The sequence below is a fragment of the Cinclus cinclus genome, chromosome 16 (genome assembly GCF_963662255.1).
Source record: "Cinclus cinclus chromosome 16, bCinCin1.1, whole genome shotgun sequence".
NCBI classification, from domain to species: domain Eukaryota; kingdom Metazoa; phylum Chordata; class Aves; order Passeriformes; family Cinclidae; genus Cinclus; species Cinclus cinclus.
The window spans coordinates 7,006,203-7,020,135 of NC_085061.1; the positions used below are offsets into that span (position 1 = coordinate 7,006,203).

At 38.1% G+C, this 13,933-nt stretch overlaps 1 protein-coding gene across 1 annotated transcript; it reads left to right on the forward strand.

Annotated features, from left to right (window-relative positions):
- Positions 1 to 13,933, forward strand: USP42 (ubiquitin specific peptidase 42). Its single transcript, XM_062503300.1, has 16 exons — positions 1 to 376; positions 1,155 to 1,355; positions 2,525 to 2,635; positions 2,784 to 2,886; positions 3,045 to 3,112; positions 3,276 to 3,346; positions 3,883 to 3,965; positions 5,293 to 5,404; positions 5,773 to 5,913; positions 6,117 to 6,217; positions 6,664 to 6,802; positions 7,483 to 8,208; positions 8,578 to 8,663; positions 9,200 to 10,687; positions 11,162 to 11,451; positions 13,729 to 13,933. Exons 1-16 carry the CDS (start codon positions 148 to 150, stop codon positions 13,767 to 13,769), a joined length of 3,990 nt encoding a protein of 1,329 aa, XP_062359284.1. The 5' UTR covers positions 1 to 147; the 3' UTR covers positions 13,770 to 13,933.

Sequence of the window (13,933 nt, forward strand, 5' to 3'; positions counted from 1 at the left end):
GTTCCCTTGTTTGTAATCATTCTGAGCTATTTAGTTCTTCAAGTTCTTTGGGGCTAAGTGACAGGATTTCTCTAAGTCTTTCATTTCTGGAATACTTTGGACGTTCTTATGTCAGATGGAACTTTTGCCTTGTTACAGATATGAACAATGACCATAGTTAACAAGCCAAAATCTTCAAAGTCTAAAAAATCTTCCTCAAGACGGTCTGAGAAATCTATGAAACCCCGTACTAAAAAAATGACATCACGCACTGCAAGTTTGGGCCGGGTACCTCCTACAGAAGATCCAAACAAAGTCTCTGTGGACAAAGGTCCTGGGGGGCATATTTATTGTAGATCATCTCAAAAATCAAAGCCTTTTGCCCAAAGAGATCTAGGTAAGTGTTTTCTGTTCTCCCTCCTTTTTGTTAAAAGCAAAACCAAAGTAGAAGCAGATTTTAGCTGTTGCATTGCTGTAAAATGAGATTAGTGACTCAAGAGTTCAGCCACAGATTTCAATTTTGTGCATCCCCTAAGGCAGCTGCAGGGATAGGTGATGCAGAACTTGGGTTTATCTATTTACAATTGATTTGTAAAGTATTTTTTATTTATGTAAAATCACATATGGGGAGCTTTTCATAGTCCACAGATGTACCTAAGTCTCTTCTGTTCTGGAGAGAAAAGTGCATTTTACTACATCTATTCATGACCTCCATTATTCACAACTCTTTGAATAATAACACTGCCTAGGAAGAGATCTGATATCTATGGGGTTATTTTCTGTGCTGCTTACTTGTTTGTCTGTCTGAGTTCTTCTTACTGCATAACCACAAGTGTAAGTTTGTGGTTTAAATTACAATAAGGAAAAAACCCAATAATTTAATTAAGAGATTAAAGGATATAGAGATAAAGAAAATGAGTACTAAAATCAGAGTGGTAGTTTGTGTCTTTTATTAGAAGAATTAAAACAGATTAGTAAACTATTGTCCAAAATAGAGTGTTGACCAGCAAATTCATGTGGCACAGTAATGCACAGTGTTTAAGCTGTGCATCATGTGTTGCTGTGTTTTGGAGTAGAGCTGGTTCTTCAGGCTGCTCCTGCAGAATCCTACTTTTTAAATACCTTCTTTAAAACGAAACCAGTACAACTCTTTTTAAAATACACATTTCTTGCAGTTGTTAATGATGGGATTGCTCCGCCACAAAGAATTCTTTTTCCGCCTGAGAAAATCTGTATGGATTGGCAACAAACACAAAGTGTTGGAGTTGGGCTGCAGAACCTCGGCAACACATGTTTCCTTAATTCTACTCTCCAGTGTTTGACCTACACGCCTCCTCTTGCCAATTACATGCTTTCACTTGAGCACACCAAGTCATGTGAGTATTTTCTAACACTATAAATCTGTTGGACAGCTCCAAAAGTGAAAGAAAAACTGGTTCTGTGAAGAAAATTCTCAGGTTCCTATTTTGCCCCCTAGAAGTAGTTTTTGAACGAGATCTTAAAGGTCTTTTTCAGCCCAAATGGTTCTATGATTCTGCTAACAGGACGCTCAGAATTATAGGAGGCATATAAAGTGAATTTGTTAATTTAATGTGCAACAGTAAAACTTAAAGAAAAGATAATTTCTTGCTTCATGTGAATAATAAAGTACATTGTAAAGTGAGGCATTTGATGAACATTTGGCATTTGGGTTTCCTGCTGGTAGAAAGGTGATAAAATTTAGGATGTTGGTGTTGAAGATGCTTAGTCTTCACAGCTGATATACTGCAGTGCACTAATGCTGTGATAAATTATATGTTCAGTGTTGCCCCATTAAAAAACCCTAACATTCCAGGAAGCACTACAAACTCATCTCCTATGAACCCAAATAGAAATGTGGGGGAGACTGTATGGAAATTTAGGCTGATTTTGTTCTAAATAATTAAGTTTGTATTTTTAAAGCCTGGAATTTGTGTTCTTTGAATTTTGTTTTTATACTTGACTTTATTTAAGCCTAGAGGAGCTTCTTTTTATATCCATAAAAGTGGGTTTTTTTCATGGGGCACCTGTATGCTTTCTAGTCTGGTATTTTAATGTGTAATCCTAGAAGTTTGATTGTGTTTTATTCCCGTACATAAAAATTATTTCAGTTAAGAATCATGGAATTGTTGGAAGGAACCTTCAAAATTATTTAGTTCCCTTCCTCTGCCATGGGCAGGGACACCTTCTAGTGGGAGTGTTCCAGGCCAGGTTGGATGGGGCTCTGAGTAGCCTGGTCTGTGATTTAATGAGTTTTATTCTGTGCAGTTTGGCATAATAAAATGCCAACAAATTTTAATATTTTTTGTGGGTTTCTGCCACAAAAGTTGGGATATTGATACCCTAGGAGAAGAGAATGTACCACAGAGAGTGGACGTTGCACCCACAATGATGATGATGATGATGATGATGATTATTATTATCATTATTATTTTGAGGTTGATTATTATTATCATTATTATTTTGGGGTGGAGTCTTTTAAGGAATATGTATTTGACTAGAATGGGATGCTTTCTTCTTTCACTAGGTCATGTGGAGGGATTCTGTATGATGTGCACAATGGAAAGTCACATCAACCAGGTCCTGTGTTGCTCTAATAATGCCATCAAACCTACATCTGTTATCAATGGCCTTAAAAGTAAGTAGTTTGATATAGGTTTGTTTTTTAATTTTACAGTGAGCTATTTGATGCATATAAATAATTTCATTACTTTAAAGAAGAAATAGTTTTTAAATGTGTGTCTTTCTATAAGAAATAAATATATGATAACCTTTTCATTTATTAGGAATAGGAAAACATTTCCATTTTGGCAGTCAAGAGGATGCACATGAATTCTTATGCTTCACTGTTGATGCTCTACAGAAAGCTTGCTTGAATGGAAGCACCAAGTAAGGATAAAATAATTTTTTTCCCTAGCCCCTCTTACTACTTTATTTATTATAATGAATTAAAATCTATATCATTGGTTTTCATAAAACAAAAAATTGTTTAAGGAATTAATTCTGTGCTTTCAGTCTTCTGAGGTCTGACTCTAATTTATTTCCAGATTAGACAGATCTTCTCAAGCCACCACACTTATTTATCAGATATTTGGAGGATATCTAAGATCTCGAGGTACTTTTCAAAAAAATTTACTGTCTTTTGAACTGATGTGTGTCTTTTTGTCTGTCTATAGCAAAGGAGTTTGTAGTTTGACTAAAATGATGTGTATTAATAATTTAAATTCATGCAGTTAGTCTCATTCACATGATGTTAAGCATTTGTATTTTGATTCCAGTAAAGTGCTTGAACTGCAAAGCAGTGTCGGATACCTACGAGCCATTTCTCGACGTTACTTTGGATATAAAGGTAAGATGTTTGTGAGCATGGGCTGAAATGTGTAAAGGCTTGTAGAGCTTCATAAAATAAAGTCATTTTGCTTAGAAACTTATCTTGTTGAAACAAAACAACTTGGTGGTGGATGGTGGTGGATGGGACTTTGTTGTTCTGTGGAAGCCATGGAAATGTTCTCCATGTTTGGATTGGATTTAAGCTGGAAAAATAATAATTATGGCTACACAAACAATGATATTCAATTATTCTCTTTTCTTCTCAATTATTCTACTTCAATATACATCTATTATTAGACTGATGGGTTTGATTGTTCTCATTATTGATGCCAGGGCATACCATAGATACTGTCTGGCACTGAAAAGTTTATGTATTTTACAGTGGGGTCATTTTGAAACAAGGTAAATACTCAATGAATTCTGTTTCTGTCTCCTCCTTCATGGTGTTTGCTGGCTCACTTAGTATAAATTAGCAAGGTTCTCTTGGAAAATGTTTTAAGTGCTTGAAATACTGCATTTCTTGTGACTTATTGTTCTGCTTTCTTACTCATCCAGGCAGTTACATCTGTCACCAGAGCTCTAGAACAATTTGTGAAACCGGAACAGCTGGACGGTGAAAACAGCTATAAGTGTAGCAAGTAAGATTATTATTAATTACACCTTAGTACAAGACACATGTTCAGTGCAGTGCATGACTTGGAGGATAAGTTATCTCTTGACTTTGTGTAGCAATAAGACAGACATGGCTTGCTGTTTCATTTAGTTTTCTTTACGTAACTAATACACTGAAATAATTCAAAGCTTGGAAAATAATGCACTTGTTTCAAAATGAGTAATTTTTATATTTCTATTTTGAGTAATTTTTTTTTTAATATTTGGAAATACATTATAAGAATTGTATTGCTCACATTAGACTTTTATTCCTCATACTGTCTGTGCTGGGGCTTGTCAGTCTTCCTGAATGTGAAGTTGCACACTGAAATACTTCCGGCCAGAGGTTAAAAGCATGTCAGATAAGAAGTGGTGAGCTGGAGCACAGGGATATGGACAAGGATTTGGGGTGGGAGGCAGCACTTAGTCACACACAAAACCAGAAGTTTAGTCTTTTTCACGAAAAGTTTGAAAAGAAGGATTTGGTGTATGTACAGTGTCATTTCCATTGCTATAGAACTATTATATTACTTTTCAGTTTCCTTTTGTTTTCCTATCATTATTTTTTTCTAATAAGGAAACTCCCTGAAACCTTCATCTCTAAATAAAAGTTTCAGAATTTTATAAACCACTCCTTTTTTATTTTTTCCTTATTCTGGGTGGCTCTTCTTTTGTTCCTTGGCTTTCTCTGTCAGTTTGGAATTCTGTGCCTTGTATTTTAACTTCAGTTTGAAAGAGGCTATTAACTTATTTCTGCTTGTTAGCTCTCAGCAGTATTTTCTTGGCAATGTAAAGTGACATGTTTCAGTCTTTGTGCTGATGGTTGCATTTCAGGACTTAGTCTGTACCTCCTCTGAGTGTGCAGTGAAACAAACAAAATTAACAATTTTGTTTTGAAGGACTGCAAAGGGTTTCAATCTTTCCAGGAAACCTCAGTACAAAAAAAACTTAATATTGCCCCATGTCTGCCTCTTGCAAAAGGGCTGTTTGCTTCCAGTTATTTTTTTTCACATTTTTTACTGCCTTACCTTTTTGACATAAGAAAGATACATGTTCAGGCATTTATCTGGCTATCAAGAGATAATGTCTGAAGTCCTTTATTCTTTGTTCTGTAGAGCTGTCACTAATATCCTGCTGTGCTTTCTCTCTTAACAAAGCTGAAATGCAGTTTATGGATTTAAGAAAAGATCTATCATATTATACAAGCAAAATATCATTCAAATAGCATAAGCATGTGTGAGAGATGAAAACTTGTTTGACTTCTGGATGAGAAAAGAATATACTGTTAAAAATATGTCTGTGTTTGTTTTTAAGGTGTAAAAAGATGGTTCCAGCGTCAAAGAGATACACGATACATCGCTCTTCCAATGTTCTCACAATATCACTGAAAAGATTTGCAAATTTTACAGGTGGAAAGATCAACAAGGTATGTTTGCAGCTGGAATGCTGCTTTATCTTCTCAGAATGGACATTTCCCAAAGAGGAATACTCATTTTGTTCACATTTCAGGCAGTAACTACAGTGTAAGAAAAGTCAGTATAACAACTTAGAATCTGTGGCTGTTACTTTCTTTTTTAATACGGATAGAGTTCCTGTGTGACCATAAGAACATACCTTGCCCTTAAAGAGCTAATTCTGTAGAAAATAGCTCCCTGCTTCTTAAGTTGTTAAGTGTTGTTTCTGAGAATACGCATTTCAAGTGAATTGAAAAATAGTCCTAGTCTGTGTCTTTCTCAGGCTGTTCCATGAGGTATTTCAGGATAACTTTGGAATCTTTTTTTTGTCTTTGTTTAGGATGTAAAATACCCTGAATATTTGGATCTTCGAGCATATATGTCCCAATCTATTGGAGAACCCCTCATCTATGCTTTATATGCAGTTCTTGTACATAGTGGCTTCAACTGTAATGCTGGACACTATCTCTGCTTCATTAAGGTAGGGATCAGCTCAACTTTTAGCAGGATAAAATCTGTGCTGGCAAAGAAATTAAAATGTTACTGGTAACCACTGGTTTTAGGGGAAAACATTGCGTCATGTGCTTTGTTTGCTTTGTTTTGGTATGCTTTGTTCTGCAGTGCTCTATCTGTGATGTTCTTTGGAACACATGCAATTCATCTGAAGATATTCTTTGTTTGCAGGCTGGTAATGGACTTTGGTACCGAATGAATGATGCCTCAGTAGAGCTTTCTGATATCAAAACAGTTCTCAATCAGCAAGCTTATGTACTTTTTTATATCAGGTAATAACACACAGATGTGCTCAGAACATTTTTACTGTCAAGTTGCTAATACTTTCCTTGTTTTCAAACCTTTTTCCTATCACCCTAGGAAAATAATACTATTCATATATTTCTGTCTAAGTGGAAATTCCCCGTGTCATTTAGTGCCTTTCATTGCTTGACCTTAAACTTCTGCACTTGGGTACACTGCTTTCTATCTGCTCTCTGTAGCTAAGCAGTTCAGAAAAGAGGAGAAATCATGGCCGTAGATGGTGTGAGGCTGAATCATTGCTCTGAAAAGGACAGTCATTGGAGGGAGACCATTATCTAATCTTCAGTTTGTGGTCTTGCCTGAATCTTCCCGATGTGTCGTTCGTGCCATGTACACTGTTGCTGTGAGATGGTGGGATGGGGTTTAGGCTGAAAGAAGAGCTCAGAGCTGAGCTGTCCCTCCCTTGTCTCCCCAGGCGTTACGATCTGACGCTGGGGGAGAGAGCCTTTTACCTGCCTGCGCCCTCCTACCCCCGCTCCTTCCTCGGCCAGCGCGGGGCCAACAGCAAGCAGGCTGCCTTCATGGGACCACGGCTTCCTCCTCACATGATGAAGGTGATCGGAGGGGCGCAGAAAATAGCACCAAATTATAGTGGGTTTTGATGTGGGGTGGGGTTTTGTGAGTTTTATTTTCCCTTCCGCATTGCAGGTTTCTTCACAGCCCTGGTGCTACAGCCCGAGTTATTCAAACAGTGGCTAATCCTTAATTGTGCAGCCATGCCACTTTGTTACCTTAGCCTTTCAGCTCAGCTTCCTAAAGCCTGAGACCTCTGCTCTTGGGACAAATTAAGTAGCCTATTAATGCCTAAATAATTTAAATTATAAAAGTAGTCTATTAATGCCTAAGTAATTTAAATTTAAAAAGTAAATATCTGCCCCGTCCCTATCGGTGTCACTTTAGTTGAGACAGTGATAGAATACAAATTTTTTCTCTGAGCACTAGCAAAATTATCCCAGTGTTGTCAGAGAGTGTTTAAAAAGGAAAATAAATATTTTTTTGAATAGTTTTAGTCGATGTTAAGTTGCTTGGGTGGGTGTCAAATCGATGCTGATTTGATACCAAAGGCAGGATTTACACACACTTGTTGGACATGCATTTATATCGGAAGGGAGGTGATTTTTCTTCTTAGGTGTTGTGGCAATCTGTAGAACTATATAGTATGAGAATTTCACATTGTAAAACTTCCAATGATGTGTGTTTGAACATGTCCATCTCACAATCTCTTCAAATCCAGAGTTCAAGCCGTTTAAATGGGAATGCACCCTTAAAAGAGGATCCCAGTACTGTTGGTGTTGCCGTAAAAAGGCCATCTTCAGCTCCACCTACAGCTTGTGTTCAAAACTGGGCCATTTCCAGGCCTTCAATGACAGACCCTTCCAAGCCCCAGAAGATCACCATCAGTATTCACAACAAGCTGCCCGCACGGCAGGCACTGCCGCACGAGTGTCCGAGCAGCGCTGTGGAGGAGGAGGATCTGAAGCCCCTTCCTTCAGCCACAGTTACAAACTCTTCCACAGCAGAGCCTACCTCAAACCTCTCCACGGTGTCAGTTGCTACTAATGTCTCCAAGCAGGAGGTTCCTGATGAAATCTTTGTTGAGCCAGCAGTGAATGGAAACCCTAAGCTCTGTTCTGATAGCGTGGTCCCTTACGGTGCAGAACCTTCAGGAAAATCCGAGGAGTCAAAGGGCTTGTTCAAAAGGAATTGCAACGTCATATCTTCCAATGGAATTCTGATTGGGAAGGTGGTCCGTACATTGCATAATTCCCATTCATCCTGTCAGAATGTTGAAGAAAGATCCCAGCATGAGCTGCCAAAACTTGATTCCTTAAATGGTGCTATTAGTTTAGATAATGAATATAAAGAAAATGGACTGAAACTTGATGATTCCACTTGCCAAGTCCAACCCATTAAACCTTCTGAGATTTTCTTCTCTAAAGCAAATGGAGTGCTTGAAACGGTGAGTTACATTTGTTCATCTGGACTTTCTCACCTATGATATATTCAACATTTATGATCACTACAGTGAGGAATACCAAGAAAACAGCACAGATTTTGTTCTAACCCTTTGTGCTGTTATCCCGCTGAATTTGCAGAGCTGAGCTGATATGTGGCATATGTCAACATAAGAGAAGTTCAGGGAGATAATACTTCATAAGTTTCATAAAATACATTTTTGGGAAGAGGGGGATGATGTGTGAAGTGGGAATAGTGCAGGTAACTCAGTGTGATCTTGTTAAACATCGAATGTTGGAAGTTTGTTAGCAGTAGTTTTCTACTAAAAATAGCTTTTTCTTTCTGTTTGTTAACTTATATGTTTTATTTGTAGATGCCTAAAGCTTTGTCACCAGATCCTCAAGGTATCTTAGAATCTCTTACATACAGCCAGTTGAACAGCTTGTCAGAGGAAAAAAGGTAAAATTACTATACTCTGATTAAAACAATATTTCATACGAGTTTATTACTATTTTACCCATCTGCTAATACTACTTAAGAGACTTAAATCAGTAATTCCATATTCCACATCTGGCGTTGCAGACATTGGCATTGGGCACACATTATTCTGATGCTAAATACAGGCAGATGCCTCCTGTAAAACTTTCACTGGATGTTTTTTACATTTTTCTTCCCTTGTCTGGAATACTTTTTCTAATCCTCTTTCCCCTTTTTGCATCCTAGGATGAGTAAATGTAAATTCCCACGATTTACTCTCTCACTTTTTTCTAACTGGGGGAAGAGCAAATACAGTTGTTCTACCTGTTGATGATATTCAGAGCTGCAAGTGGAAAGAGTTGGGTGTGTTGGGAATGGGTTTTTTAAGGCAAGACCTGCAGAATTGAGAGAAGAAAAACTTTCCATGGGAACTGAGGGAGGTGTAAGAATGGTTTTCTAAAGACAATGTCTTTCAGAGTTTTAGATGGACTTAGAAATATGTTTTTATTTTTGTGCAGTGTCTCTGGACCTCAGAAATCTGACAATGATGGAGTTATGGAAACTGTAGTGATGGAAGCACTGTTTGCCTACGAAGAATCCAGGAAGGTTCCATCCAACTTTAGCTGTGAGGTTGAGAAACTTTTTACTCAATCAGATTCTGAAACCATTTTTACCAAAGAAGAAGTTGCTGAAAGTATTATAACAAAAGCTGATAATGCACATCTCAATATCAATGGTCAGCACAAGGTTAGGAAAAAATCTTTGGATACTGAAAGTGAATTCCTTGGGCAGTGTGAGTCTGAAGACATCAGAGATAAAGACAAACTAAGAAGATCAAAAGAACCTGAACTCATTTCAAAAGAAAATCCTTTGTACATCAAAGGGTCTCCTGAGAGCAAAGAGAAATTAGGGCAAACTTCCTCTATAAAGCCTGACATTGAATGTAGTTCTAAAAAACTGGCATCTCTAGATATTACAGATAAATGCCAAGATACAAAGGACATTTCTAACAACTATGTAGAGGTACCACCCGTTAACGACTCTTCTATTACAAAGCTGGATAAAGTATTGGAAAGTCAATTTTCTAGAGCAGATGAGGGACTGAGTAATAAAATATGTGAAGATGATGATAAACATATTAAAAAAAATAAGAAAAAAATCCACGACTCTAAAAGAACTGACAAAGAGCACTACCGGAGGAAGAGAGAAAATTCGGACACTGAGGAGAAGGAGAGGCAAACCAGAAACAAATCAGACGATCATTCCCACAGGAGGAGGAGCTCTCACAGCGTGGAAACAAACAAGCAAAGCCGTCATAAGCAGGAATACTGCAGTGAGAGCAAGTACAGATCCTCCCACAACGAAAGAAACAGCCCCAGTAATGGCAGGAGCTCAGGAAAATATTCTCGTTACAGATCCCGGAGCAGAGAAAGGACAGATCCAGACAGGAATAGGTATTATTATTCCAAAGGAGACAGACCTTGGATTAGAGAAAGATACTATCAAGATGAACCACGGAGATGGGAAAAGTGCAGATACTACAATGATTATTATTCCTCCCATGGAACAAGGGATGGTAGGGAGAGGAAGTCCTCTCATTGTGATAAAGACTATGACAAATTGAGCCAAGCTTACAGCAGGTCACACAAGGATTATCATTGCAAAAGCAGATGGGCTCACAGCACACTCTCCCGAGAGGAGGATGTGCATCACTTCAGCAGTCACAGAGCAAACTTCCACCATTGTTCAGTACCTCAGCAGCACTTGGAAAAATACTCCCGTGAAAGGCATGGACTTCCACAGGTGTCAGCTCACTCAAATTATGAGGACTCTTCCCGGGAAAATGAAAAACTAAGAAATGGCAAAAGAAAATACTCCCACCAAGAAGAAAGTGAAAGTGACATAGAAAAGAAATGCCGAAAGACAGATGACCAAAGAATCAAAAAGTATAAGAAGGTCAAGAAGAAAAAGAAGTCCAAAGATAAACATCGAGAGAAGGATTACAAGTAAGCAAGGATTCCAGCATAATCAGCAATTTTTTCCTATTTATTTTCTGGGTATTTCTCATGTCTACCTTTTTTTCATTGTTTCTAAGTAACTTATCTGTCATAGTGTGACGGGATCATGCTATTAGGTTGGCCAAGAGAAGATAGGAAAGATGTTGCTGAATTATGTTAGAACACTAGAGCTGGACAATGTAGTCAGAATAACATCTGCACACCGTTCTTGATTAGGTTACAATTTTATTTTTTTTTTTAATTCCCCATATGCCTGTTAACCATTTGTGTACAAACCAGGACCTCTTGTCCTTCATTCTGAAGGCTTAAAGTTGCTGCATCTAAATTAAGTTAGATGTGCAGAAAGTACTGCAAAGTAGCAAACACTCTGCAAGTCGTCACCTGTGGTAAATAAATAACATTTCATGTATACATCAAGTGCCACATCTGTTTTTCTATTTTTAACTTGCATGTTTCCTTCAGACTTTATGATTTGGATTGCTCTGTGCTCCACTTTGACAATGACAATCGCAAACATAAGAAAAAGAAGAAGAAGAAGCAGCACGACAGGAAACTGAAGGATTTATTGGAATATTTAGATCCTCATTTCCAGAAGAAAACATGGGAGAAGGAAGAGTCCCGTCCTCCAGATGACCATTTATGTGAGCAATACAGAAACCAGGGCAGTAAACAACCCTACAAGGAAGAGAAGCCTTCTGGTGCAGGTGACAGCAAGAAATACAGCTCCATGGCATCCACTGAGTATGTCAGAGGTAAGGGGCCCTGGGATGTTGGCAGGACTCCTGGTTATTCATAACAATCTTTAAATGCTTATGTGATGGAATACCTGGCTTTTATCACAGCTTCCAAACAGTATCATGGCAGGGGGTAGGAAACAGCTGATCTTTAAGATCCCTTCCAACCCAAACCGTTCTGTAATTTAAATAAAACACTCCATTCAGCTGTTCATAGCATAGAAATAGTGCTGGTTGCTCACTCAGGAATAACAGGCGTTGGTAATAATACTGAAATATTGTTGCTCTGCCTTCTAAGCACAGCTATCAAACCTCCAAGTAGGACACTTCACAATTTAACACCTGGAGAGTGTTAAATTCCTGCTATTGTTTTATTCAGCTGTGGAGTTTTTCTGTTAGTCTAGGCTTAATAATAAGTAAAAGTGGGCTGAAGAAACAGCTCTTTCCCAATTTTTAATATTAGAAAAAGTCTGTCTGGTGCTTCTTCCCAAAAACCCAAATACAAATTTGTGTGCCTGACTAAATTTAACACTGGGCTCTCAGCTATTGCTGAGACTTGGGCTCACAGTAGATAAATTAATTAGCTCTAAAATTATGCAATGAAGATGATTGCACACTGCAACAAATTCAACATCTAAAATCAAACTTGACAACATTTCCCATGAAATTTTTGCTGAACAGAAGTGTTTATTATAGAAATAAAACATTATTAAATGCCTGTTATCTGGCATAAAGCAGTTCCAGCTCATCTCATCTGTACTCATCTATTTTAATAGAAAACCCAAAAACAACCCCCTAACTATTTTACTCAAAGGTTAAGTGAAGTAATCCCTGAAGAAGAGAGCTCACTACCCAAAAGCCAGTTTCATTGTTAAACTTTCTACATTTTATACCTACCCACAGTTTAAGAATTTGGTTAATGATCAGTGACAGTCCTGTTCATTTCTAGTCATGTTGAAACTGTCATTATTATAGCACGGAAAACAAAAGAATTGGAGAAGTTTAATCTTGAAATTCTGGAAAATTAAAATATTTTTCATGAGGTTTCCATGCTTAGGCAAATTGCCACAGTCAGTGCACTGAATTCTTGCACTGGACAGTTTGCTCAAGGCAAAGGGGAAGTGCATTTGTGGAAAATTGTATTTTAAGACAGAGATAACCAAAAGTTCTATTCTAAAAATACAAAGTGGAGGGAAAGCTGATTGTTCATCCATTATTCTTTAACATGAAAAATTTAAGAACTGAATTGAGGTCTTTCAAATCCTCAAGTAAAAGGAGACTTCTTTTATGATACTCATGTCCAGATAACTCTTAGTGCACTAAAGGGCTCTGTTCTAGCTGACAAATCAGGAACTTGACAGAATAAAAAGCTTGTGCACAATAGTGGTTTGGCCTTAGTGATTCTCTGGCCAGCAGATGGCAAACTTGGGTTTTTCCAAACCAGTCAGGTTTAGTGAGGAATGAAATGTTCTGCATCTCCTTGCTCAGGACAGTGCTCTGAGGGTGCTGGGCCATGCAGGGGAAGGAGAAGGAGCTGTTTGTTCATTGCTGAACATGCTGCTCACAACACGAGGGGGAGACAAGGCTGGCAAAACCAGTTTCAGTCTTGAGAATTTTAGTATTTCATCAAGTACATGGATGTTAGTTCGTTATCTCCATCTTCTGGAAGGTTAGTCCTTTTTTTTTTAAATGGGTCTCAAGTAGGATTCTCTGAAAGATGGAAGCTACTTCAAAAGAGGCCACTTTGGCCATGTTTTTAGAATATTGGAATGTCTCAAGGTAGGGACAGGCAAGGAATCACTGAAGAATAGTGAGGTTGTGCCTTTTCATCTGACTCCTGTTATTTTGAATAGATTAATAAGAATGAAAACAGCTAGTGATAAGTTGTGATTTAAGAAAAATTGACAGAGGAGGGGGGAAGCAGCTTTGATGCAGTTCTTTCCTACGTGTTGTCTCCACCAAGTTTCTGAAGACTGCCTTTGTGGCTATGATTTAGTCAGTCTGACCACAAGATTGTTACTGAAATAAGGATGCTTTCTAGGCAAAACTTCAATTGTATTTGATTGAGCCAAGGTCCAACACTTGCTGTTAAAGCAGGTGGCTCTGTCCTAAGGCTCTGTGCAGTTCAGCAGCCTTAGCCTAGAACTGGGGTGCAGCTGCTGCTTGAGGAAGTTGGATCCTGTCCTGAGGGAGCAGATGGAGCTGGGGCAGCTTTGAGCTTGTCTTTTAGAAATTAAGCCCCTGAGACAGTTTCATGTCACGGCAGGACTGACCTTGTTTCCTTTTGCCTTTCAGGTGAGGAGCTGACTGAAGAAAGCCTTCAATACTCAGACTGAACCCACCACCAACCCCAAGGACTTCTGACCACCAACCCCAACAACCCTTCACTTTCAAAACCAACAACTTCTCATCATCAAAACCAACTTCTTACCTTCAAACCTGACATTACCGATAATGACCATCAAAACTTAAAATTTATTATCAATTACCATCAAGACAA